At 40.7% G+C, this 26,646-nt stretch overlaps 1 protein-coding gene across 1 annotated transcript; it reads right to left on the bottom strand.

The window, feature by feature from the left end:
- Positions 1 to 16,306: 16,306 nt before the first annotated feature.
- Positions 16,307 to 21,744, bottom strand: LOC130614012 (uncharacterized). Its single transcript, XM_057435393.1, has 2 exons — positions 17,155 to 21,744; positions 16,307 to 17,052 (listed from the first exon to the last, which is right to left on the bottom strand). The coding sequence occupies exons 1-2, from the start codon at positions 21,665 to 21,667 to the stop codon at positions 16,397 to 16,399; spliced, it is 5,169 nt and encodes a 1,722-aa protein (XP_057291376.1). The 5' UTR covers positions 21,668 to 21,744; the 3' UTR covers positions 16,307 to 16,396.
- Between the last annotated feature and the right edge of the window lie 4,902 nt (positions 21,745 to 26,646).

Here is a 26,646-nt window from a genome sequence, read left to right on the forward strand (position 1 = left end):
TTCACTAGATGTCCCGCCACAGAGAGATTAGACTCAGATCGCACATTCAGTAAGGTTGAGAGGCAGAATAATGTCGTGGTGCGCTGTTGTGAATTGCACTAACAACAGTCGAAAAAAACAGGATAAAATTTTTTTTTCGCTGCTCAAGGATCCAAAAAAAAATCTTCCGTATAAGGAAAAACCAAAAGTCAGAGAAATATCTGAACGGAGGAAAGAAAAGGATGTTAAGGAGGTGAGTGGGGGCTGGTAACTAGGTGGTCGTTCGAAACTCTCTGTCATGGAGTGCCACCAAAGATGTTCACAGCGTACTCTTCAATAAAACCACCGCTCGGAATTCTTCGTGTTCCGTAATACATTTTTTATCTGAAAAATATTACAATATTACTCAATCACACTCGCATCTAAGAATTACTCATGAAGGAGTAGAAACTTTTATACCATGTAATTGAAAATATTTAATAGAGTCCAGTCTTTTTCAGGAGAGGCGTGCGATCGCACGCGCACGCCTTGGCACACGCCTAAATCGTTTCAGGCGTGTGATTAATCGCACGCCTGAAAAATAAATATTGAGTTTTCAAAATCAACCTATAAAATCCATTTTGTAGCGTGCGATGGCAGCCCTCGAAATAATTTTTGGACAGTCGTCAGACAAAACGTCCGATAGATTTCCGTATTGGTCGGACACTTTTAGATCTCAGAAATTATTGAATAGTCCTGGTCCTTTTAATCCACGAGCAAGCCTTATCATAGCCAACCTGACCGACTCCTGACTTAGTTAAAAGAACTACGTAGACATAAATCTCTTTTGCCTGGCCCCTTCGTCGTTGGTAACCAGGTCTTACACAAGAAATCCAGCCATGCGGTTCTTAACTAATGCGGAGGTGAACGCCGACGGAGCACGGATGAAGCAAGTCTGCAAAACTGCACTTACAGGCGGAATAGACATTTTATCATGGATTTAATTGTAGATAATTTCTTCATTTGACAAAATAATTGGAAACCATAGCAGGTCCAAATTTAATGGATTTTTTCTTTATGCCTGTAAAACCGTAACCCACGGGCGGTATAAATTTTTTTCTGTAAAAATTTTGTTAAAGTGTAGCTGAACTTTTTGAATGAATTTTGAAGTTTTATTTAAGCCACGTGGATAAAGATTTTTTTTAATTTGAAAACAAAGCATATTTTTGCCTATTTGCTTGTGAAAAATAAACAATAAATATAAAAATGACAGTATAGTCATGCATACTATTTCGGACATGTAGAAAAGGAAGTTAAGATTGAGAGGCGTAACATTCTTTGCACGTGCGTTTTACATCGCACGCGTTACTTGATTTACACGTGCGAATCATCGCACACCTACTCAAATATTCCTGAAAAAGACTGAGAGTCTGTCTCGTGACAGCAAAAACATTCTACACTTCAGAGGGCATCCTCTCACAATTAGGAGTAGGAGCTCATCATTCGCTGCTCTTTCCGGCTCGAATTGAAATCCTAGAACCTGCGAATTATTTGCATTCATTGCTATCTTCATGAAGAACTTTTTTAAACAAAGGAAAAAAATTATAAATAAACATTTAGTCGTTCGATGCGCAAGTCGGGGGGGGGGGGGGAGGGGGGGGGGTTCGCTTAATAAGAAGCCAGGTAACTACGTCACAAGCAAAAATGTGCTGAATAATGAATTAACCCAGTCCTTTTGGCGCGTTCGAAAGTTCGTGAAGATGGTAGGCTAGTGCAGCAAGATCAAAACAAACAAACGATGGTGCTAAGTATTAGATAAATCTTTGTTGTTTAAGAGTGCAATCTTCGTTATTTTTGATACTTAATAAAACAAAAGAAAAGATATTGTTTTTTAATCGGACAGTACCTTTAATTTCACTAAAATTCGTGTTTATGTTGCTAATGGAGCTGTGTAATCCAGCATGAATATTATTTCGCAGTTATAATATTTAGGTGAGAAAAGAAACCACCACAAGAAAAACAATTCCACCCAAAAGGGTCTATGGCACAAAGAGAGTGTCTATGTTTTCTCGATATACCTTTTTTCTTATTTTCCATAAAAAACGCAGCATTCCCGATTGTTTAAGAAATCTTAAGACCACGTATTGGTAGCATTTTTCTATCTTATTTTATTCTCAAGAAAAAAACAGCGCATATGCCGTTTTATGTTTAAATGGCAATGCGGCGAACAAATTTTCGAATGCCTTGACATAGACATTGTTTTGGTGAGTTTTGTAAGGAATAACATTTATAGAATGGCATGTATACGTTCTTTTGATAATAATGGCGAAGGAAATTGTTTGACCACGTTATTCTCAACTTCAAAGTGCCCAGTTCTCCCTGACTATTTATTTATTTTTATAAACGACAACAGTATCGACCCACGTTAGCTGCATGCGTTGAATTCCACACAAAGAGTATTAATAAAAACAGTAAAAAACGACATCGTTTTACGGTCTAAAATATTTTCTTCTATGAGTTAAAATATGTATATAAAAAAAATTTAAACTGGTTATAAATTTTGACATAAATAAAAATTGCATTAGTTTCACAAAAAAAGACTGATACCCAGCGAACTTTGTGATTTGCGATAAGGACTTTTTTTCCAGAACAATTGCAAATTCTAGTTGCATAATCTAGAAAATAAATCAGAGTCATAAGCTATTTATCATACCATACGATAAAGAGAAAAAAAAATTCTGTTTCCATTGGAAATTGAAATAAAATGGTTACGAACCTGAAACTCAAAACAAAAGTTGATCATTTTTTCAAGTTAAATCTGTGTTGCTTTGTGTTTTTCTTAGGTCGACAATGTGTAGCCCGATGCAGGTAGGTATAGTGTCTCCCAGCCACGGCTGTTTCGTAGCGGACAGAAACGTTACAAAAATAATTCATTACACACAACCTCGGCCCTAGGGCATCTGTATCTTTTTTTAACGTAGGACGGCGATATCAACATAGCCCTGGAGGAGGCTGGTCCGATACGAAACCTGATTGGCGTGGATGTGTCTCATAATTATTGCGTCACAAAAAACATTGTGGCGAGGCCGCGAGTGTGGGACGAACAGAAGAAAGTTGTTCGTATTAAAATGGCGGAGGAGCTGTAGCATGTTCTTTTCAAAATAATAATTTTTAAAAAAGCATTACTTAGCGATGAAAGTACAAGACAAAAACCTGCTTACATGGAAATATATTAATAGCTGGCAAAGTTCAATAAATAGAAAAGTATTTAAGAGACAATTAGAAAATAAAGAGATAGAGAAATGTTCCTTCTGGCGCAATGCACATCTCGCGCACGCTTGTGAAACAATTACGAGATATCGCAAAAGGTCGTGGCTTAACCGGGTATTACAGGCTACGTAAGGCCGAACTAGTTGCTCTATTGGAGGATGTACCACAGAGGCCACCTAAGAGGGCTATACAACTAGTAAGACCTATAACACCAGAGGCTATGAATAAATTGGAACAACAGGAACTGTTAAAAAATCGTTCGGTTGCAGGTTATAAAATCCAGGAATGGCATAATTGGCTATTACCTCCATCTGAGATGGACCTCTTTGAACAGCAAGAGTTATGAAAAAATCGTTCGATTGTGGGAGATAAAATACGGGGATGGTATAACTGGTTAGTTGATGCTGTTACCAAACCCATAAAAGAGGGGGTTAACAGAACCTATGCAGCCTTTAAGCGCAAGGTGATGAATCTCTATGATAGAACAGCTAACGCGAAACCTACGCTTCACATTAAGGTCGAACAGGAGGCTGAGGAAGACTATCTTCCAGATATTCCAAATCTATATGATCAGCCAGTGCAAGATTTTACGCCTCAGGAACATAAGCATGCTCTCCACAGAACATTTCGAAGTTTTTGCATTCCTGGTATAGGGGAGCAATATGGGGATGGTGCGACCCAACGTAAAAATATTGGTTGAAGAACAGGTAGTGGAAATGGGATCAGCGAAGGTACAGCTGTCCCTGTGGATCATGTGGAAAAAAAAAATAGTACCAAATTCAGGGGAGGCTAACGACGAGTACATCGAGGTAAAGAAGATCTTCAATAGTAATATGACAGAGGTGTTCCAGGGCAGCGACGTAGACGACAAGATGGACAGGATGTTTGCTCAGATCAAGACACACGTGGAACATCCGGCACTACCTCAGAGTGGCTTTACGATTAGTCGAATCATACACCTTGATGTGGATTTCCATAAGTTGCGGCAAACAAGGGGTTCATCATATATAGAATACCCTAAATGGATAGCTTCGAAAGAGGCCATCATAAACCCAAAAAATGATGATGAGGAGTGTTTCGAATGGAGCGTCATAGCATGCCTACACCATACAGAGATTAAAAAAGATGCACAAAGAATCACTAAGCTAAGGCCCTACGTAGACCTCTACAATTGGGAGGGTATAGAGTTCCCAACAACTATCAAGGATATATCTAAGTTTGAGAAAAACAACACGGATATCGCGGTAAACGTCTTATACGTGACGGGAAAGAGGATCAATATCCTGAGGCGATCAGAACAAAACATTAGACGTAACAAGCAGGTGAACCTGTTGCTTATCACGGATGACAAAATGAATCACTACACAACCGTCAAGATTCTATCGCGACTATTGGGGAAAGAGACATCGAAAAATAGGAATGCGATGCATTTTTGTCTGAAATGCTTACAGGCCTTTCCTACGGTTGAATCGCGGGATAAGCATTATGGCTACTGCAGGGACCACGAGGCTGTTAAAATTACCCTGCCAAACCAGGCCGAGAAATGGTTACAATATAGGGATGGTCAACAACAATTCAAGGTACCCTTCTGCATCTATGCGGACTTCGAGAATCTATTCGTCCCGGTAGAAGATGCCAGGGGTCTCCAAGACGAAAAAGCTGAGTAAGCATGTACCATCTGGCTGGTGTACATACTCAAAATTCGCCTATGGAAATGTACCGGATCCCCTAACAGTCTACAGAGGTAAGGACTGTGTCACGCGATTCGTGAACCACTTGGAGGATGAAGTGAAGCGGTTATACAAGACCTATCCACAACTTGAATCTGACGGAGGTGCTAAGGAGGGAACATGATGAAGCCACAGAATGTAATATATGTTTGAAGCCACTTGACGACTGCGAAAATAACCGCAAGGTTCGGGACCATTGCCACTAAACGGGGTTGCATAGGGGGCAGCGCATAACAGCTGCAACCTCAAATACAAGATACCTAGTCACATACCTGTGATATTCCACAATCTCTCCAGGTACGATGAGCACCTGTTTATCCGAGAATTGGGTAAAAAATACGACACCCAAGACGATGGAGAATATTAGAAATCACCGCAACATTCAGCTGGTCACCAACGAGGCCAAGTATATGAAGTTCGTGATGAAGCCTAATTTCAAGGGTGGAAGCCGGTTCAGTAAACACCTCTTAGCAAGACAGAGGTCAAGATGAACAAACCGGTGTATATAGGCCAGGCAATCCTGGATATGTCAAAAATGGTGATATACGAGTTCCACTATGACTATATCCATTTGTGTACTACATCCGAACAGAGGACTTTTACCGTGACATTGCGCAGGATGTTGGGGACCGTTTCGATACAAGTGCGTATAATGCAGATGATGGGAGACCTCTTCCTATTGGTAAGAACAAGAAGGTTGTGGGTCTAATGAAAGACGAGCTAGGTGGGAAAATTATGACGGAGTTCATTACGTTGAGGGCAAAACTCTATGCCTACGAGAGCCTTACAAAAGAGGGCAGCGACAGGAAAGCCAAGGACGTTAAGAGATGCGTTACGAAGAAGTCAATCACTTTTGACGGTTACCGACGATGTCTGGAGGAGGGCGTTAACAGCTATAAAAGCCAGGTGCTGCTAATTCAAAATAAGAACCATCAAATATACACTCAAGAGGTGAACAAGTTAGCACTTAACAGGGCAGATGATAAAATGCTCGTGCAACCAGACCAAATTACAACACTAGCCCGCGGCCACTACCGCCGGGTGTCTGCGAGGGAATAAAGCCATGGAAGTGTGTCTACTAATCTCTATACTTCTACCGTATGCCCTGATCGCTTTTGTATTTTTTCGTTACCGCCGTACAAAAAAGAGAATGAGTCAGCTTGCACAAATATTTGACGAAGCCTCTGCAGAGCATGTAGAGAAACCCACGGATAAACGTCAGGTCCTGAAGGAGGCCCTGCGCAAAGGTAAAGGGCATTTATTACCCCAAAATGTACCGAGGGGTTTGTTGACAAGGCTCCTAATGAGGCCATCGACAAGGTACATACCGAGTATGTACAACGTGAATTACAAGAAAAAGGGGAAAAGACAGCCAAGGCGTTAACTACACACGTGATCAGCCTATACGTGAACCTTATTGGAAATTTTGTGGATATCGACAACGTCGATGAGCTCCAAAAAGACATTGAAAAGTATCCTATAATTAGGGATAGTATGGCAGACCTCGGGATCCTTGTGTACTGCACTATTGGGAGGTGTTTAGCGCCTATCTTGGTAGCAGGGCATTCCGCGAGACATAGGGTAAGAAAAAAGAGGAGGAGGCGGAGGAGAAAGAGCCCCGGACGGTGCTATAAGATAAATGAGTGAAGAAGAACAGAAACAAGAAGGGAAAGTCATTAAAAAAGCCAGTAAAGCATCCGGGGCGTGTGGCCCAAGGACACAAGTTGACGGCACTGATGAAGAAAAGAAAGGAAGAAATGAAACAACAAGGGTACTGTAGAGCATACAGTCAAAACCTCTTATGGGGCCAGTTCTGTACAGTCAGTCTACATGCACAGTGTAGGGACTTTGACGGTGCTTGCGATAGGCGCCTGGTACAAGTTTGGTAGAGGCAAAAATGATGGAGAATCTAACAAGCCGGCGACTCCAGGGCCCCAAAAGGGCAAAAATCAGATTGACATCTTTAAGATGCATTGAATTTTTTCAAAAAATGCTTTGATAAACAAGTACAAGCAACGTAACCCCAAAAGAAAAGGATATTCTAGACATGCTGTATGAGACCGTCGTAGACCTTAGTTTCACCTTCGCTTATGCCATGGCAGGTTAAAAGTTCCTGGGCATAACGAGGCCATCTACAAAGATGGATACAAACGATGTGCTCAAAATGGTTTCCTATTTTGCAGCAGGCAGGGCGAGTCGTGAAATGGCTGTGAAAAAAGGGTGGTTAACCAAAATAGAGCGTCTAGTAAAATTTCTATATCTCGTGGAGGGATATAGAAATGGAGGAGAGCAAGACATGATCAAAATGCAAGCACTTTTTCCCCTTGAACCATTTCAAAATCAAACGTAATGTTCGAATATTAAGACAATGCATTAAATGCCTCGCTGCTAACAAGGCTTCGAGGGAACACTCAAAGTGCCTACATCAAAGGCGGAGAAGACAAATGTACCAGTTTAAAGAATGCAACCCCGATGGTCATCTCACTAATCGCCCCCAGCCTCTACATGAAAACAAGGAGCTCATGGCTATATGTGGGGCCCATATTGAAGCTCAGTTTTCTGAGGGTATGGACTGGGAAGATTATGAGGTTCTTCATATTCATTATAAGGTACCATATAAATATATAGAAACCGGGAGATCCACGACGCTTGATGAGGTTGCTAGAGTGTTGCACAAAGCGAGCTCGAGATGGAGACCAAATGGAGAAAAAATGCTTGAAGTGCAGACACCTGCTTTCCCTGGACAAGTTCAGGATCAGGGGGAATAGTCGAACGAAGAGTTGCATTGGCTGCCTGGATAAGGCGAGGGGGAATCGGCGTACCAAAAACAAAGACATTGACTACGAAGTAGACCCTCTTACTATTGACAGGTAAAATAGAGGGTTTCAAAAGGATAAAGAATACCTACTTCTATATACCTTGCTCACATACGACAGTATACGTCAGTACGCCAAACTCATCGTAGCACCATCCGAGCATGTCAGCCAGGAAAAAGGGCGGCTTGTTAAGAGGTACCGCAAGGTACTACGTTCCTGGAGGGTAAGCTATTATTTGATCCCCTACCCATCGAATACAATACTCGAAAGACTAAGTTTTGCCCTGCCTGCAGGGGGGCTCTTGTTAGTAACCATGGGGGTGTATGGATCTGTTCCAGCTGCGCCGCGATATACCCAAAATTAGATAACAGGAAATGGGGCTATCAATAAATGTCATTAGACGTCGTGAAGGAATCTCACACAGCTATCTTTACAGGCCCAACAAGCTGTGGCAAGACACAATGTGTTTTGGATTTGCTCGAGAATGAGTATAGGAGACACTATCACAATATAGTGATACTGTGCCCCACTATACGGTGGAATACTACCTATTTAGAAAGGGCCTCATTATGGAGGGAAGACTACGTGTTCCTAATAGACCCAGGAAATGAGCTGTTTGAATGGATATAAAAATTGTCCTCGCTACTGGCAGGTGAGGAGAGTCTCTTCATAGTTGACGACATGATATGTGACGAGGGCCTCGATAAGCGTCGACAACCCCTACTTAAATTGGCTATTTCGGTATCGCAAGCATCGCAAGCATAGTCTTTAGCTACTCACGCAGTCATATACGGCTTTGCACAAAAATTTGAGGCGACAGAAAAGGCAGTTGTTTGCCTTCTATCCTCATGAACGCTCAGATATGAAACTGCTGGACGAGGAGACAAATTTGTTCTCAGACTGGGATGATATCAAGGACTGATCTGAAACAATCTAAACATGCGTGCCTGTATGTGAGATTGGAATACCCGAGGACTTGGAAGATTCTCGAGTGACCACGATGAAAACCTCCGGCTGGCTTCCTTATATTAGAAAATGTCGTCGCAGGTTATGTTCAACGCAAGAATAAGAACGTTAAGGGGGGTGTACCCCGAAATGACTGTGAGGAAACCGGAATGCGACGATCCGAATGCTGTACATGCCTGGTGCCGATTCAGAGACGATACGCTGGGAATTGAGAATTATTACCTCAATCACTTCACATTACCCGACGATGATACGCGTGATCTATTCGAGGGTAACGTGAAGTGATTGATATGTCGTAAGCAGGCGCTAATTTAAACGCTCTTGTGGTAGTAAAATTACCACATCATATAGCAGAAAGGGTCCCAACAGAGGAGGGGTTTAGAGCCCCTCCTCTATTTACCCGCTTGGCTTCGAGATACGAGTTATTGAAATATCAAAAGATGGAAGCCTATGTACAAAAACAACAATTTACAAGGGATTATAATATCCACATACCTGTACTGCGATGCTGTATAAAGTTAGCGTCGGGGACTGGATATTGTCCTACCTGCCTGGAAAATTTTAGTTATCGAGATGGAGAATACTATGAAGGATTTGAATACCCTACTGACGAAGACCTTTTAAACAGGGTAGCGTCAGGGAAATAAGCATGGGCAACACTCGCAAGAAGCGAGATTGACGAGGATCTAGAGGCCGATATTTAAAGCCTAGGGCTCCATATCATTGCGGCTAAAAGGAACAAGTATGGTGCACTCTGTTACGAGGTCATCAAGGATAAGGAGTTGAAGCTATCGGATTTGGCTGATATATCAACAATATATCCTTAATATTCCTATACCAGATAGACGATTGGTTGATATTGACCTTGATATTGAACCTGATGTTAACAGAGGTATCGTTTTTGGGTACCCGTTTTATACTGAGCCCCCTTTGTTGTATGTAAGAGATCCGAGTAAAGAGTTGGAAGATGAACCTTTAGGGGTACTCCTAAAATTACTCTTCACCAATCCTTCACATGTTCCGGAGGTACCTGAACGTCCTCGGGAATAAGCATCAATTCTTCTGACACGAAGCTTCTTTCGGGACCGTCTTTCAAATAGTACAAAACACGACTACCTGCTACTAAGGCGTCTTTTGCACGTCCTTTCGAGTCACCGTGCTCCTCTCCTGGTTGTAGCAGACAGAGATAGAGACCATCCACAGGTAGTGGCTTTTCCTCCGGATATTCTTCGCTTTTTGCAAGCGGTACCTCATCCAGATTGATCGCCTTGTTAGGTTTCATGGTAGTCATGGTAGTCTTGGTATTATTTAGGCTTTTCACGATGCTATACAGGTTTTTCACCCATATACTGCTAGTATCCTCGGAGACCAACTCTTGCGCATCTTGCGGTTTGAAGAGCCTTTCGGCGAATACCTTGTTATAGGACTCTACAAAGGCTGTGAACGTATGGTGATACTTAATGGTAGCCCGTTTAATCTCTACCCCCTTTTCCTCTAGCAGCTTCGTTACATCTGACTTAAATTCAGAACCATTGTCACATTGAAAAATCTTGGGGTATTGTAAGGGTCCTGCCTTGTTAATGTCCCTGATCATGTCCGCGACTTCGCTAGCCTTTTTGGTACGCAGAGGTCTCGCCACCTTGTACCTTGAAGCCACGTCAATACCCGTGAGAATGTACTTGTACGTATTGCCATATACCCTATTTTGGGGCATGTATAGTAAATCAAACTGATGCATATCATTAGGGCTTGTAATGGTGAAATGCGGGTAATTAATACGCCTCGGGCCTTTAACGTGTCTCAGCCAGAGCAGTTGCCTACTTAGACAGTGAGTGACCTTCTTTTTTGAGAGGCCACTCTCCTTCGCGAGCAACTTGATAGCTTTTCGTACAGTCCACAGATGTTCTGGAGTATAGTAAATTTGGCTTAGCTTTTCCGCTTCTTCTCCGGTAACGATATACATGTCTTTATTATACATGTTATAAAAACCGTTTTACAGATACTTGTACGCTACAAATCCTAGCAGAGTCAAGGAGCCAAGGATAAAGGTGAGTTCCCCATCTTGTTGTGGATTGGACGGTGTATAGTAATCCGACAATTTTGGGGCCTTCTCGTTCGAGGCAATGTAGTACTTGTACATGTCGTCATCCAACTCCCGAAGGCTCTTACCTGCCTTTATTTGTAGTTCCCGTTGCTCGTTGAACCAGACCAGGTTGGCTTGTCTGTCCCGAACCCATTGAGCCTGAGCAACCTGGAGTTTTTCCATGGCTTCATCGTGCCGCTCCGCCTCACCGTGTCCTGAGAGCTTAGAAAACAAGAAGTTCGTGCCGCTAAAGGCTAATGCGTTGATTGCAGCACCTGCAACAAGAACAGCAATCGTTGCCATCTTTATTTAGTACTCCACAGAGTGATACCTCCCCTCAAGTATGTTCAGCTGCGCATCTTGAAACAAGTACACATAGCACCTGAAATCCCCAGTTCCGTCGGCTTTTTTTGTCATGTGGAGGGTAATGCCGTCACTAAGCCTTTGTAGGGGTCTACCACTACCGTGAAGAGTATCATCAGGAGAGGCTCAAAAATCGATGACGCATATCTCTCGTTGAAGAATTGGCCAATGGTCATGTTAGAGTCGTGACAATGAAAAAATGTTCACAATCTATTCGAGGTGGTCTTTGGGGAGCATCGCATGAGAGTACAACTCATTGGGTTCACCTTCAACAGTGACACTAATCTTCTCAATCTTGAGGTTGTAAAATACCTCGTTGACGCCAGCATATGGTTTCACTTTCCCGGGGTCTATAAACAGTAGTAAGACACCCTTCAAGGATTTGGCAGGAGTGTCTATTTGAAGGTTATAACTGGTATCGGCCTTTTTCTTGTAACCACCTTGCAACGGAGTATTCTTTCATAGGGTAGCGCTAGTCTTGCATATCTTAACATCATGGCACTCGCGAGACCTTCATGAGTGATCTTGTCAAACTCCAACTTGATGTTGCCGATTTTTTACGCAGCATCGGCTGCCTTGGCTGCCGTGCTTCCCGAAGCTGCTGTCCCTGCATCTTTGATCACGTCACCGTTGGACGCGAAATGCAGGACAAACTGTAGCCTGTCATGGAGCCCTGCCTGGTAAAACGGCAAGTCCTTTGTTTGTTCAAACATCTTGCCCAATGGTATACAGAAGGTGTTGCTGTACGCTGCAGCGATGACCTTTTCTTCATCGGTCCCGAAATGGTCACTAGCATTGACCTGTAAGGCCCTAATGGTCCCGTCATTAGAGTTAATTCCCTCCAATATGAGCTTGTTATCACGACTAAATCTAGGGAGCCACAGGTCACAGTAGACTGCTGTGGTGTTATAGTCGCTAATATTCTGAATTTCATTGCCATTTAAAGTGATACGTAAGTCTCGCACCAGGCTTTTGCCAATATTGCTGACGATGGTACGTTTCGTGTTGGTCCCCGTCAGCACCAGGTCAAATAAGACTTAAGAGACTTCCAGGAAAAATGATATCGTTTTGCCCTATGTTGGGGATATCCACATACAGGTCCTCATTTTGATTGATCGTGCTTGGTATGTTGGATATCTGAACCCGTTGTTTTTGGCCTTTGATACCAAAAAGCTGCTTCGTTTCTGCGTATGGGTCCAATGTAGTTCCGAATGTACTCATATCTTTATTTTAGAGGATTTTTTTAAAATAAAGATGCCGATGAACCCAGTATTTACGCATGAGGATGATTTAGATGATGATAAAGGTGGGAGGGATGAACATGAAGATGACCAAGATCATCCATCAACGCAACAACTCCCCGGAACACCGGGGCCTTCAACGTCAGGAAAACAACAGCAGGGAGGCGCACTTGGTAAACTCATGAGAGATAAACTAAAATCAGAGGTAAGCGATTTTTACAGCCATCTTATTATTAATAATAATTGGAACCTGGGACCTCTCGATGAAACCCGGATAGAAATGATTGTAATTAATGGTAACTTCAAACGTGAAAGGAAACAACTTTTTTTTCAAAGATATAAGATTACAAAAAAGTAAGGGAGCGGGTTCTTAGCTTTAAGTACATTATTAAAAGCAGATGGTTTTACGGCTCAAGATGTTCGAGATATGGGCTTTACTAACTATGTCACTACATCCAACAAAATGGCAGCGATCCATAAACTTGTGCTAGAGACTGATGCCATTGTGAAGGAGGGTGAAGAGGAGGCTTCAGGTGAGATCATCCAGATGAAAACGATAGATAATATCAGGAAAGTTGTACATGATGCAGAAACCCTTACAAAAGAAACTTCATTCATTAAATTCACCAAACGTGAATTAATGGGGCTTGACCTCGAACTTCAAACCTATCAAGGTAACATTAAAAGTCTAACAAATAAGATACTTTCGTATGATAGCGAGATTGATAAGGCAAAAGCCAGGCTGAAACAACTCAAGCATCTGAAAGATGGGGTATACGATGGTGAGATTTCTAACCTTGATAAAAAAGTAACAGAAAAGCTTGAGAAAAACATTAAAGGCATGGAGGATGAAAGGAATGCCTTACAGGAAAAGGTGAAAGAACTCAAACGTGATATTTACAGCCAGCTGAGACATTTTAAGGACACGCTGTTGAAAATTGCCGCAGATGACACGTCCCTGCTCGAGAAGCTTAAAATCCTCTTCAGTGAGCAGGGTCTGACCATAGCGAGTATCGTGTCTGCCGTTGGTCTGCTGAGTTCAACCATCGTACTCTCCGTTACGGGGGGTTCTGTCGCAGCAGGTGCAGGAGGAAGTGCCGCGTCAGGTGGAGGAAAAGGCTTTGTAGAGAAGCAACTTGAAAGGCTCGGAAACTTTCTAAAATACTTGGCAGGTAAAGCAGGTGCTGCATTGACTGGCATCATCGGTACTGGGTCTCGTTCTTTCTCAGGGTAGCGGCAACTATCGTCGAAAACGCAGCTAAACACCTATACATGGCAATCGCTGCTGCCGTTGGGTTTGTCGTGGTATATGCTGGAAATACGTAAAAATCATGATCTATTTAAGCCAGATGTAGGCAATGATGAGACCTTCTCCTGTCGTGATCAACACTGTTTTGGTATCCTCATGTTGTTGTTGTGGGGCTTCCATGTGTTCGGGCGCGGTATGTATAGGGGGTATGATATGCCTAGGAGGTGTAATAGGTTTGGGGGGTGTTGGGAGGTGTAGAGGGTATGGCATGTTTGAGTGGTGTAATAGGTTTGGGAGGTGTAGTATGTATAGGAGGTGGTTTGATAGCCCTCTCTGTATTCTTGACAACAGGCTTGTTATTCACATCAACTTGTACCCCCACATTTAGATTGGCAGGTGCTATGGCGATATTATTATTATTATACCCTATAATTTTACCTATACGCAAGTTCATGTCTGAGGGCAACATGTACACGCTGGGCATGACGGCAAAGTTTACCGGTGTCCGGACATATTGAAGCACCTTCTGGAATTCTGTGATGTCATGCCCCACATTCTCCTGACGTTGTACCATGGCTTTAAATTTTCGCAACAAAATTTGCCTTGCTGTGTAGTTGTCCGCACCAGACCCGATTAAGGATGCCTTGGCCCCTGCCTGCGATCCAAGCAACAAGACCACGTAAACCCTAATACTCTCGCTTAGTTTGGCTAGACCTTCCGAAGTCAAACCCTGACTTGTTGGTATGATAAATTTGGCCCAATCACCGTCGACTTGAGGTCACCAACGGTCGTTGGTGAGTGATGACATGACAGCCTTGAACTTTTACAGACTATTAGGATCTGCACTATATTCGTAGCATACTTGTGCATACCCTGATGTGGAATGGGGATTTTTATACTGAGAAAAACCGTCATCATACGGCATGGGTACCTTCATCCTGGTAAGGATGCGGCGCATGTGGTAATAGACATGGAATTTAAAGATCGAGTTGACAAGGGGTACGGAGCCCATCATGTGCTTAGCAGAGATGCCCAAAGCCGTTGTTGCAGAATGGGTAGCGAAATTAACCTGTATATTCCAATAGTCCAAGGCTTGTCCTGTCCAACCCACCCTAACAGGATCATTTAGCAAATTGGTGAGGATTTTGATAGCATATTTGCTAAATTCAGGGAATGCCACAGAAATCTGCGATTCTGTAGACACGTACAGATCCTGATGCTCCAGGTTTGTGATACCAAATGGCCATTCTCCCCTATTGGATTTGTACTTTGCCTTGGGATTGTACGAATACATGTTCATCCTTTTCTTCTAACAAGAAAGGGATGAAGCAACTATACGTCACTGATAATGATAAACCTACGATATTTGAAGACTACCTGGGGCAGGATACAAGAATTGCCCTGAAATCGATAAGTGTCAGGCCCGTATGGCTGAACCTTTACAGTGACAATGAAATCGTCATCCGTAAAATAGGGCCCGATCAGAGGGAGATTAGGATTGAAATCATGAACAGCCTGTATAGGATCGAGGATTTGGCGGCAATTGTGAACAGTCAGGCACAGGAGAGGATTAAGCTGTTTGTCCTTAAAAATGCACTCTGCAGGCTCCGTGTCAGTGACGAGTACTCGGTGGTGATTCATCGACAGCTGCAAGAGCTCTTGGGTCTACCCTACGATCCTATTAAAAAGTACTATATGATGGGTGACTATGATGCATACTACAGGACCGACGTTTATATTAGACTACAACTCGTTTGCCCCCAGTTGGACGAAGACGACTGCCTACTTGACGGTAAAAAGTCTAAAATTTTGGCCTTGCTTCCCACCAAGGAGCTAAACGCTTGGGGGATATGCTGACCTGGTCCTGGGACACCCCGATATACCTACCCCTGAAAGGTTCGACAAATCGTCTCGAGTTCATGTTAACAGATGAATTTCACCATGAGAAAAACGTTTTGTTCACCGGATTAACGATGCATCTATTGATAGAATAAAGATGAACGATGTGACTAAGTTGTATCCGAATCTACCAAGTGCACCTGCGGAGGATGATACTATCCACGAAACCCAAAATTATAGACTTGATCAGATCAGAGGGATTGAAAAGTATCTGCGAGATGAGATCAAGGAGCGGAACAGACTTGCAAAAAAGTTCAAGATGTACGGTACCTGGGTGAGGTATTGCAATCATGGACTGCTGAGTGTCAGCATTATAACCTCGGGTGTTGGGATCGGGGCGTTGGCTTCGGGCCTCGGTGTTCCGATCTGTATTGCTATGGGAGGTATCACAATAGCTGTAGGTATAGAGCAAGCCGGTCTGCGGAATGCCGGGAAGAGGTTGGGTGTGAAATCCAAAAAACATGAGACTATAAGATTACTTGAGGAGACGAAGCTTAACTCTATAATCGATCTCATCTCAAAAGCAATTGAGAATGGAGTCATCAGCGACTATGAGTTTACCCTTGAATTTCCAGATAAATTCGGATACAAATAAAACTTTATTTTAAAACGTGACTATATTTTTAAAGAACGAAATCTAAACTAACATGTGCGAGAATATAAATACATAAAAAGAGCAGCTAGAGGACTGGGGAAGATATAAACAAATATGGTAACCACATCCTCCCCCCTAGCTGCCTAAATATCTTATATATAACAAATACGTGATGAACTATAAAAGTGTCAACAAATGTATAACATAATGTCTTTATGTTTCTTATTTAAATGTTCGTTATGATATCATTTTCGTCAATGAATGTGATATTTACTTCTTCTTTCTTTTCAGCTTCGTCTTTCGCTAATTCAACAGGATAAAGTTTGTTTATCGGTCTTCTTATTGTATGTGTGTTTCCATTGAGAACATATCTAACGACAGCTCCGCGTTTCTTGCCGTCACGTGATGGTACGAACTCTTCAACGACTCCCATTTTCCAATTTTGTCTCGGTTGCTTTGCTTCCTCAATTAAAACAACATCGTTGATTCGAATAGAAGTTTCACCACGTGATTTGCCAACTCTGTGATATTCGCGTAACTCTGTCAAATATTCGCATTTCCATCGATTCCAATAGTGGTTTATGATACGTTGCAAATGATCATAACGTTGACACAAATCTTTTTCATTTTCATCGCTATCAATATGTGAGGCTTCCAAATTAATTTTTCTCCCAAATAATAAATGGTTAGGTGTTAATGGTTGCTCACCTATGTTTTCATACAAAAATGTCAGCGGTCTGTTATTAATAACTGCTTGAATTTCAGCTAGAACAGTCAGTAGTTCTTCATACGATAATCTGGTATTGTGTAAAGTCTTCTTTAAACAACGTTTAACGGATCTTACAAGTCTTTCGAACATCCCTCCCCACCAAGGAGCGGCTTCTAAATTAAAATGCCATTTAATTCCTCGATTTGACGAAAATCGTTGCGTATCTTCGGCAATGAATTGACTACCATTATCAGAAATAATTTCAGAGGGAATACCTCGTTCACTGAAAAATCGGCGAAGACTACGAATACAACCTGAAGACGAAGCATCAGGAACTAAATCCAAATGTAAAGCTCTGGTACTGGTACAAGTAAATAAGAACACCCAAGCTTTATACATACTTCCACCATGATAAACATTTCGAACATATAAAGGTCCGGCATAGTCGAGACCAGTATGTTTAAACGGATGATGATTGGATAGTCGTGATTTCGGTAATGCTGGTGAAACGGGATACGCATAAGATTTCCCTTCATAATAACGACATAAATAGCACTGTCGGATTAACTGCTTTATGTAATTTCGTGCTTTTGGAATCCAAAATTTCGATCTGATGGCATTAAGTGTTTCTTTCAAACCATTATGCAAAACTTGAACATGATAATGCAAAATGACTAGCCTAGTTAAAGGATTTTTTTTTTTCGGTAAAAATATCGGAAACTTAGTATCAAAGTCTAAAGGAGCGTTTTCTAAGCGTCCCTTACAACGAATAATACCATCAATATTTTGAAATCGTAAATCTTTTTGTAACTGCTTGTAACTCGGAAGTTGAATTATATCTTTTTGCGCATATTTAATCCACAGTTTTTCTGCATGCAACTGCTCGTCCTTTGTAACAAATGTATGTAAAACCAATTCTTCCTTACGACGCTTTTTTCTGAGGTTTCCAACAAATCGTAAAACCAATGCGGTAATTCGCAATAAACGTGTGTAATTAGAATATCGTGCAATGTTCATAAAATTTAAATCAATTTCTTCTTCGGTGCTCTCCTCTGATTCGTCGTTACCAACAATTAAACAAGTCGAATCATCAACCTTGAAATTACTGAAATTAAAACTCGAAGCTGAGATGTTAGTGTCGCGCAAGAAATCAGGTCCTGAAAACCATAAGTTATTGTTCACCAACTCAGATACCAAACAACCTCTCGACAAAATATCCGCAGGATTTGCCTTTGACTCCACATGAAACCAACTGTCCGGTGAAACTAAATCACGAATGATACCAACTCGCCGTTCGACAACCACCTCATACTTCTTATTAACATTTTTAATCCAATATAAAACAATAGACGAATCAATCCAACACCGTGTCACAGAAATATCATAAACCAAACTCAACTCATCACGAACATACTTCACCAGCTTCGCTAACATCACTGCACCATACAGCTCCAATCGAGGTATCGTGACCGGTTTAATTGGCGCGATTCTCGACTTAGACGTCACTAACTTCGTAAAAAAACTACCATCAGCATGTTCGAACCTCAAATAAACACACGCACCGTAACCTTTCAAAGAAGCATCAGAAAAACCATGCAATTGTACATCAACAATATTCCCGCCATCGTAACATCGTGGTACATTCAAATGTGAAAAACTTTTAAAATCATTGTACGTAACTCGCCACTCGTCCAAAACCTGTCCACTCAACTCGATGTCCCAACCAATTTTACCTACACAGGTTTTTTGAAACAATGTTTTTAATCGCATAACAATAGGGTTAATAAGACCAAGAGGGTCATAAATGGAAGCGGTAAATTTAATCAATTGTCGTTTTGTCGGTATGTCCTTCGCTAACGATAAAATGTCGTCGAATGTGAATAAGAGCGAATCTTTCTTTTTATCCCACAAAACACCAAGAACTTTGGTAACATGTCCGGTATGAGCAACATGGGGTTTGGTAACTAATTGTTCCAACTCTTTATGCAGATTGAAATTTGCTTCAGCGAGACGTTGTTTACATTTCTGGTAAAAATCATGTGCTGCATTAACAGTAGCGCCACCGGAAGTTAGATCATCAACGTGAAGTGAACTCAATAACTTCTGTACAAACAAAGGATCAACATGATTAAACGATTCAGCATGCTTAATAAGAGTGGCACTAAGGAGGAATGGTGACGAACTTACACCAAACAATACTCTACTCAATCTATAAATACCAATTTCTGCAGTTTCAATGTTTTGTTCTGATAAATTATGTAAATCTTTAAACCAAATAAAACGAACAAAATCACGATCGGTTGGATGTAAGCTAATTTGTAAAAATGCCTTCTCGATATCAGCAATGAAGGCTACTTTGTGAGATCGAAAGCGCAATAAAACGTTATATAAAGGCTCCGTTAAAGATGGTCCAGCATACAAACAATCATTTAATGAAGACAGTCCCACCGATTTTGAACTTGCATCGAATACCATGCGTACTTTGGTGCTTGGTTTATCATCACGAATGACTGGTCGGTGTGGTAAATAGTGAACTTGTCTTTTGGTACAATCGTCGTTGGTAACTCTTTCAATGATACCTTGTTCAAGCTGTTCTTTGAGGATACTGTTATAATTACGCAATAATTCGGGATTATTTTTCAATTTATGCCTCAATGATTCAAGTCTCTTTGAAGAAACACAATAATTATCAGGGAGCACATCGTGATCATCCTTAAAAGGCAGCCGCACCTCGTAACGTTTAGTCTGCGCGCTGAATTTAACATTTTCACAAAAATTTTCAACAGCTGGTTGTTCCTCGATACCAGCGTTTTCGAAGGACCAAAACTTTTCCAACTGATTATCCAACTTATCTTCGACAAACTCAGCCCCAATCTTCAATACGTTTGCTACCAAGACTGCACTTCTACTACCTTCACTCGACCCTATGCGTCCACTTACAATGTATCCAACCTTTGAATTTAAAGCAACTGGCCCATCCTCACCCCGAACTATACCACCATCAAAAAATTTCCAATAATTATCAGCACCCAACAAGACATCCACCTTCAAATCTCTATTATTACAGTTACTGTCAGCTAAACGTAAGTCTTTCAAGTGTTTATACTTCAAACAATCGTTAAAATTCTGTCCTGTTAAAGGATGACAAATATTTTTCACATAACAATCAACGTTGATTTTATCTCCATCTAAACCGATCACTGAAAACTGCACCCTATCTAAAGTTTCTTTGAACGAATGTTTACCAAAAATACGGATGCAAATCTCACGCTTACCAACAACCTTTAATTGCAATTTTTCACATAACTCGGGCGATATGTAACTTAATTGGGAACAGTTATCGAACAAAATTCTCGTGTTCTCAATTTTTGAAGGATCAGTAGTATTAACAACTTTAACTTTAGCGGTTTGCAACATAACGGAACTCGGAATGTCGAGCGAATTTGAACTTGTAACCAACGAAGTGGCACCAGCAACATTTTCTGGTTTTTCTTGTTCGGTTCCATCCTTATCTCTACGACCTTGGTCAACGTCCCTTTTCTTATCACAAATAGCAACATGGTGTCTACCCGAACACTTTAAACAACTAATCTTAGAATAACAAGACTTGGCTAAATGTCCACCTTTCAAACAAACAAAACATCTCTTCTTGTCACGTAACACGTTTTTCCTTGCGTCGAAATTAGTGATTATTCGGCATTGCTGTGATTTATGCGATTTGTCACAAAATATGCATCTATAATTATTCTGATTATTCTGATGATTGCGATAATTATGCTGATTGTTCTGATACTGATTGTGCGGAAGATCACGGTTCGATTGATGTGAATAGTGAACTGGTAATGCCGATGATGAAAACGGGTTGTTATCGTGTGGCTGTTGTAAAGAATATGCAGATTTCTCACGAACTTCGATCTCCGATTTTAACGCTCTTAAAACTAACTTCATATCCCAGCAATCTTTGTCGTTAAATTGACGACTAATAATTAAATTAAGCTCTTCTGGAAGTTTCGACATAAGTACCGGTATTAATAGCGGACCATAATTTTCAGACGTGACATCTAAATTTTCCAGACTTCTCACTTGTGTCTCAACGTTGTCAAATACATTACGCAATGTTTCTATGTTAGTTAAGTTATTCGCCTGTTCAAGTTTCAGTAATTTTTTCATATGTGCTGAAATAAGTAACTGTTTATTATTATATCTCTCTTTCAGTAAATCAACGACGGTTTTATAATTTTCATTGCTAAGTCTAAACCCAGCGATACAACTTGCAGCGGGACCTTCTACTAGATTTTTTAAATAGGTCATTTTTTGAACGTCGGAAATATCGTCATTAGTGTGTACGGCACATTCAAAGCTATCCCAGAAAGTCGACCAGTTTTCCGGATGCCCATCAAAGGGCTGTAAATGTAAGCGAGGCAATTTTATTAGTTTACTGTGGCTGAAAGTGCTTCCTGCTTCTGAAAAATCCTTTTTGGCTGATCGTTTTTCTAAAAATGATTCAAACAGACGAAGTTTATCCTTTAACATCATCATTTCCTCCGTACTAGAATCTTCTTCCTTGTCGATATCATCCTGCTCTGTCAAGCAATCCATAATCGACTCGTTTAGTTCAGCAACTTTCGCTATTTTTTCCATCAAAGTATCACGGATCGACTCAATTTGACGAACATCTGCAACATTATCGGTATATGACGAAATAATTGTCTCTCCCCTTGTAATTAATTTGTTTGCAGTTCTAACAACAGACTTTCTAACTTTGTTGTACTTCGCGAAATCACCCATTTTTAAAATCAAAACAACACCAAACTTTAAACCAAACCAATAAAAATAAGACAACTAAAAACCACTAAATAAACCATAGATACATAAGCAAAGTATCTCTCCGAGGGCTCCAATGAATTTCCAGATAAATTCGGATACAAATAAAACTTTATTTTAAAACGTGACTATATTTTTAAAGAACGAAATCTAAACTAACATGTGCGAGAATATAAATACATAAAAAGAGCAGCTAGAGGACTGGGGAAGATATAAACAAATATGGTAACCACAACCCTCATTGTACAGGAAAATGAAAAGTATATGCTATTAAGGGAACAGACACATCAACGTGTTAAACAGATCGTGAACGGCATCAATAAACAGGAACGTGCTCAGCTAGTTGCGAAAGGTCGGGAGGAAGGCAGAAACAACGTCTTAAAAAAACTAGCATCTGTACAGTATGCAAGCGCTACGTAGAGCCCCACCTGTTTACAGCCCTTAGTTTTATATATTTTTTAGGTGTTGTGTGGCCTATAAAATATATGGTTTTTTAATCCTCACTCAGCAGCCATTCTTTTTGAAGTCCTTATATCGACATTCCATAACATGTACCCGAGGGTAGTAGTTTTTACCTTGCATATACACAGATGAAATAGCTAGGATGGCACTGACTTGGCAGGGTTCATCGTAGGGTATTGGCATACCATGGAAGTAGTATTTAAGCTTGGCATTCACGTAACGGTCCTTTTTCACAGGCTCTGTCGTCAATTGATCAGAAATCAGTTCTTCGATTTTGGACCAGATTTGACGATACTTCGCAACCCAATCAGGGTACTCTTCGAAATCAAGACTCATCGCTGGTACAGCATTGGCATTGTACCGGGTGACTCCATGTTAAGACCAGATTTTAGGTGTTTTTACCCTCAAAGCAACCACGAGGTCTCGTGTATGGTACCCCACGATGTTCCGATTATCCTTACCTCCATTGGCAGGAATGGAATCCGACACTGTCAGATAATCCACGTTGATATCATTGATGCCCGTAAAGGTAGCAGCAAATAAGTAGAAAAGTTTAGGGTTGACAATTTCTTCTTCAAATTTCAGCATCTTCTTTATTGAATTTCAAACGACTTCAGGGGATTGCTTCTCGTTTTACATACACAGCTACCCCCGTTATAGGTACTATATTCCTGGTACCAGTACCAGCACAATATTTTAGCTTTCACCACAAACCTTCGTCCACAGGTGCACCTGTCATACATACGTTTACAGTCCATACAATGTTCCATTTATTTACAGTTATAAACATCATCCTCTAGGTCTTGGATCCTTCGCTCATTCTCCTTCTCCTTCTGTGTACTAATGCTAAAGTCATAGTGGGAGGGAGAGTCCAATGCCGGCCAGGAAGGTCATGATTACCGTGGTTCCAACAATATCGAATTTTCTTTGACAGTTTATGCACATGTTAGTAAAAGTTGTTTTTTTTTATCTTACAACAAGGTTGTAAGATAACCTTGGTTTCAAACCAACCCTAAAAATTCCTTTTGCGTCAAGTCACCCCCAAATCTTTTGAGGCGTCTCTAATCTGGAGCAGGCCTTTCTTTATAACGCCTTTTCAACAACCACAGCGACATTTCGTACGCACTATCATACACCTTTCGCTCCTCCACGTAAGCCAAGCAGCACGCATCTCCACAAAAGTAGCTCTCATACACGTACTCACCATCATCGCTCCTATGGGCAACCATGTTTTCCTTTACATGAAAAAAGCCAAATTTCGTCGTATGTTTTGTACTCACCTGTGGAGGGTTGTATCTCATGGGACACCTGACTTTGTCGCACAGTTATACAGAGCACCAGTAACAGAGTACCATTTTATACATACATTACAACAATATCTGAGGATTTCACCCACATATCGTCCTACCAACCTTTTTTATACATCTTTTTAAAGTCACGTCCCTTCTTACCAAGAATTTCGTCACTGCAAAAAGTCCAAATTTTCGACCTAACCACCCCGACCATTAATCCGGACCATTTATCCGGACTATTAATCCCAAGTAATAAGTCTGTCAACCCTTTTGCGCCGGACTGTAACTTCATTAACCACTCAGAAACATTATTCGTTTCACGTGTTTGCGCAACCTGGCGTTTCATTTAAGGCCGGGGCTTTCACGAGTTCATCAGAATATCGCAACCACGCCATGAGGATGGATAGGTTTTACATTACATCCCATTTTTTCGAAGCACTTAGCTACACCGTAACGCTTCACCCCTTTATATTTCTCACGTTCTCAAGCCATGTATAAATCTTAAACAAAGCAATTTTAAGATTTTAGCTAGGAACGTAGATTTTGAGGTATAGCATTCTGCTGAAGCTAGCTAACTATACCTAGCCGTATTTATTCCCATTCTTTTAATTTTTTTATTTAGTTTGGTATATCAATATTTAATTATATGTTGGGGTTGTGGCTATTAGCCAGCTCCTGACCTACCTCTGCCTTAAAAGTGAAAGAAGTAAGTAAGTAAGGTGGAGGAAGTAAGGATAGGCTGTTTCCTGTGATTTTGTTTAAACCGTTGTGATAAAGTTTTTATTTTGAAAAATGCTATTACGCCTAGCTATAACACATGTGTGCCACGGTTCACCTGTAAAAAATGTTCAACCTGGTGTTAACAACGGGCTGTTTTGTGTATTTTTATTTAAATTGAAGTTGTGATAAGTTATTTTGGGAAAAGGCTATTACGCCTATAGACATGTGTGACACAGTTTATGTGTACTATAGGCTCATTCCGGTGTAATGATTAATATGTTAACGTTTACTGAAATTTATTCTGCAAAATAAAATAATATTGACTCATTTTTTGCTAACACCATGAATAAACTGTGCTAAAAGGGTTTTAAGCATAAACGCATGTGCAACAACGTTTACTTGTACTAAGCGCTCAGTCCAGTATCAACGACGGGCTGTTCCTGTGTTTCTGCTTAACAAAAGTTGCGATAAAGTTTTTTTTATTAAAGGGTATTATACGTACATGAATGTCCGACATAGTTTAACTGTACTAAGCCCGCAGCCCAGAGTAACTCATTTTTGAACTTTCACTGCAAATATTTTCTAAACAATAACAATGTTTGGTCAGGTATTTTTACTATGACAGGGTAACAACGCGGTGTAGACTAAGCTGATTGTGCAGGAAATTTTTTTTTTGAAAAATATATTATACCTGTAACACTGTGTGCGTTTACGACATACTGCATTCATATACTACAGTACTCCACCTGAATGTGTGGCACAGTTTACGGTTCTTATTAATTGCTCCACACACTTTTCAATGCTGGGTAACACTTCTACTTGTGGTGCTTACCCCAGCGGGTCCCCCGGCTAGTATGGTTAAATGCAGGATCCATCAACGATAGTAGTAAATATTGAACAGCTTACCACTGTGAGATATTATCTCTAAACTTTTAATAATAATAAACATAAAAATCACAGAATTAGTCCAACCGGGTAGTATATATAGTATCTTTGATTTCTGCCAGCGAAGGCGGAATCTTTATCGCCCGGGGAGATAGGTAGATAGAGACAGCGCAGCTCGGATGGACGCTGTTAAGTTTGTGTCCAGGCTAAAACTATTTATCGAAAGCCAATGAAGATGCTTCATTTTAATCTTTGCCAATTTAATGGCCAATCCGAACAGAGTTTGTGTACTCTTCGTGTGGCCAGGACATCCTGTGCATAACCATGACTAAAAGTGCTACCATTTTGTTGTTCGCCCCTTGCTGGTCTGGTTGGTCGTTGTAGCTTTATTGATGTAGCTGGGGAGCTAAACAGTATATATTCTTTAAATTCGTGTATTTTATTAGGTCAGAATTATTTTATATATAAGTGAGAAAAATGTGGTCGCTAGCTAGCTATCTCAATTTTTGGTTCTGACTTGGGTCTCCTTTTGATTGGTGCTGACATACCCCTCTTTTTATAGTCGTAAAGTTACTTAGCTATCAAGCTAGCTACCTACATAAAATAGTGCTTTGATTAGAGTGCCTTTTTTTCTTAAAAAGCCAACAACAAAAAACCTTTGTCTTTTCTTTGCGTAATTTATGGAAAAAAGCAACTACTTCAATCAGATAAAAAAGATACATATATTTGCACAGGATTTTTTTTATATTTTTTTGCATAAAAGTTGGCGAAACGTAACAAAAGTTTATTGTTGCTTGCACCGAACAGTCAGGGTTAACTGATGATTAGCCTGTAACAGAATACATAGTTAGCGATGCAGGATTATTTAGACCCTACGCTTAGTATATTTAGCTGTTACAAATCTTCTTTGTGTTCTTGACAGCTAACTGGGTCTTTTCCATGTTTTTTCTTGAAATCAGAATAGTGTTGTTGGTTATACGACATACTGCTGGCTAGAGTAAAATTAATAACTTTTTTGCACAATCGTTTCTTGTTCCTTTTTTGGTTTTAATTGAAGCACAACTTTATGTGGATCTATATAAATATTGAGGGCTATGGGAAGATCGATAACGAAGAAAAGCGTGGAAATTTAAGTAAAAAAAATATCTATCGTATAAGTAGATGAGCGGCTAATTATAATGTACGCACTGTATATATAATTATTCTGCGTAGATAAATAGATGATCTGTATATTTTTTTATGGTTAGCCTCAAAAACATCGAGAGATATACCCTGTCTATTATTTCCAGGAGGGGCTATGGCTTAGCAAGGAAGTCATAGAGTATTTAATGCTTATTTTGAGCTACGCAGACCCAATTAGGGTCCGCGTTCTACTAGACAACTCCCTGCAACATCCAACAGCCCACACAGCGTACCTTCTCCCCAATTTTCCCCCCATGGCTTGTGTTAACCCAAGCCTTGTGAGAGAAATTGCGCCAAGGGGAATCAAATCCCGATCTCCCGCACAAAATGCCAGAGTTATAACCACTAAGCTACCGTACCAGGCCATTGAAAAGGGCTAAGTGTTCTGTTACTGGCTAATTA

The sequence above is a fragment of the Hydractinia symbiolongicarpus genome, chromosome 11, assembly GCF_029227915.1.
Source record: "Hydractinia symbiolongicarpus strain clone_291-10 chromosome 11, HSymV2.1, whole genome shotgun sequence".
NCBI classification, from domain to species: Eukaryota; Metazoa; Cnidaria; class Hydrozoa; order Anthoathecata; family Hydractiniidae; genus Hydractinia; species Hydractinia symbiolongicarpus.

Excerpts from the sequence above, each read along its gene's own strand:
- LOC130614012 (XM_057435393.1), bottom strand. The coding sequence starts at position 21,667 with ATGGGTGATTTCGCGAAGTACAACAAAGTTAGAAAGTCTGTTGTTAGA. Across the intron at positions 17,053-17,154 it reads CCGATTTTTCAGTGAACGAG|AAGCCGCTCCTTGGTGGGGA; the intron begins GTATTCCCTCTG and ends ATTTTAATTTAG.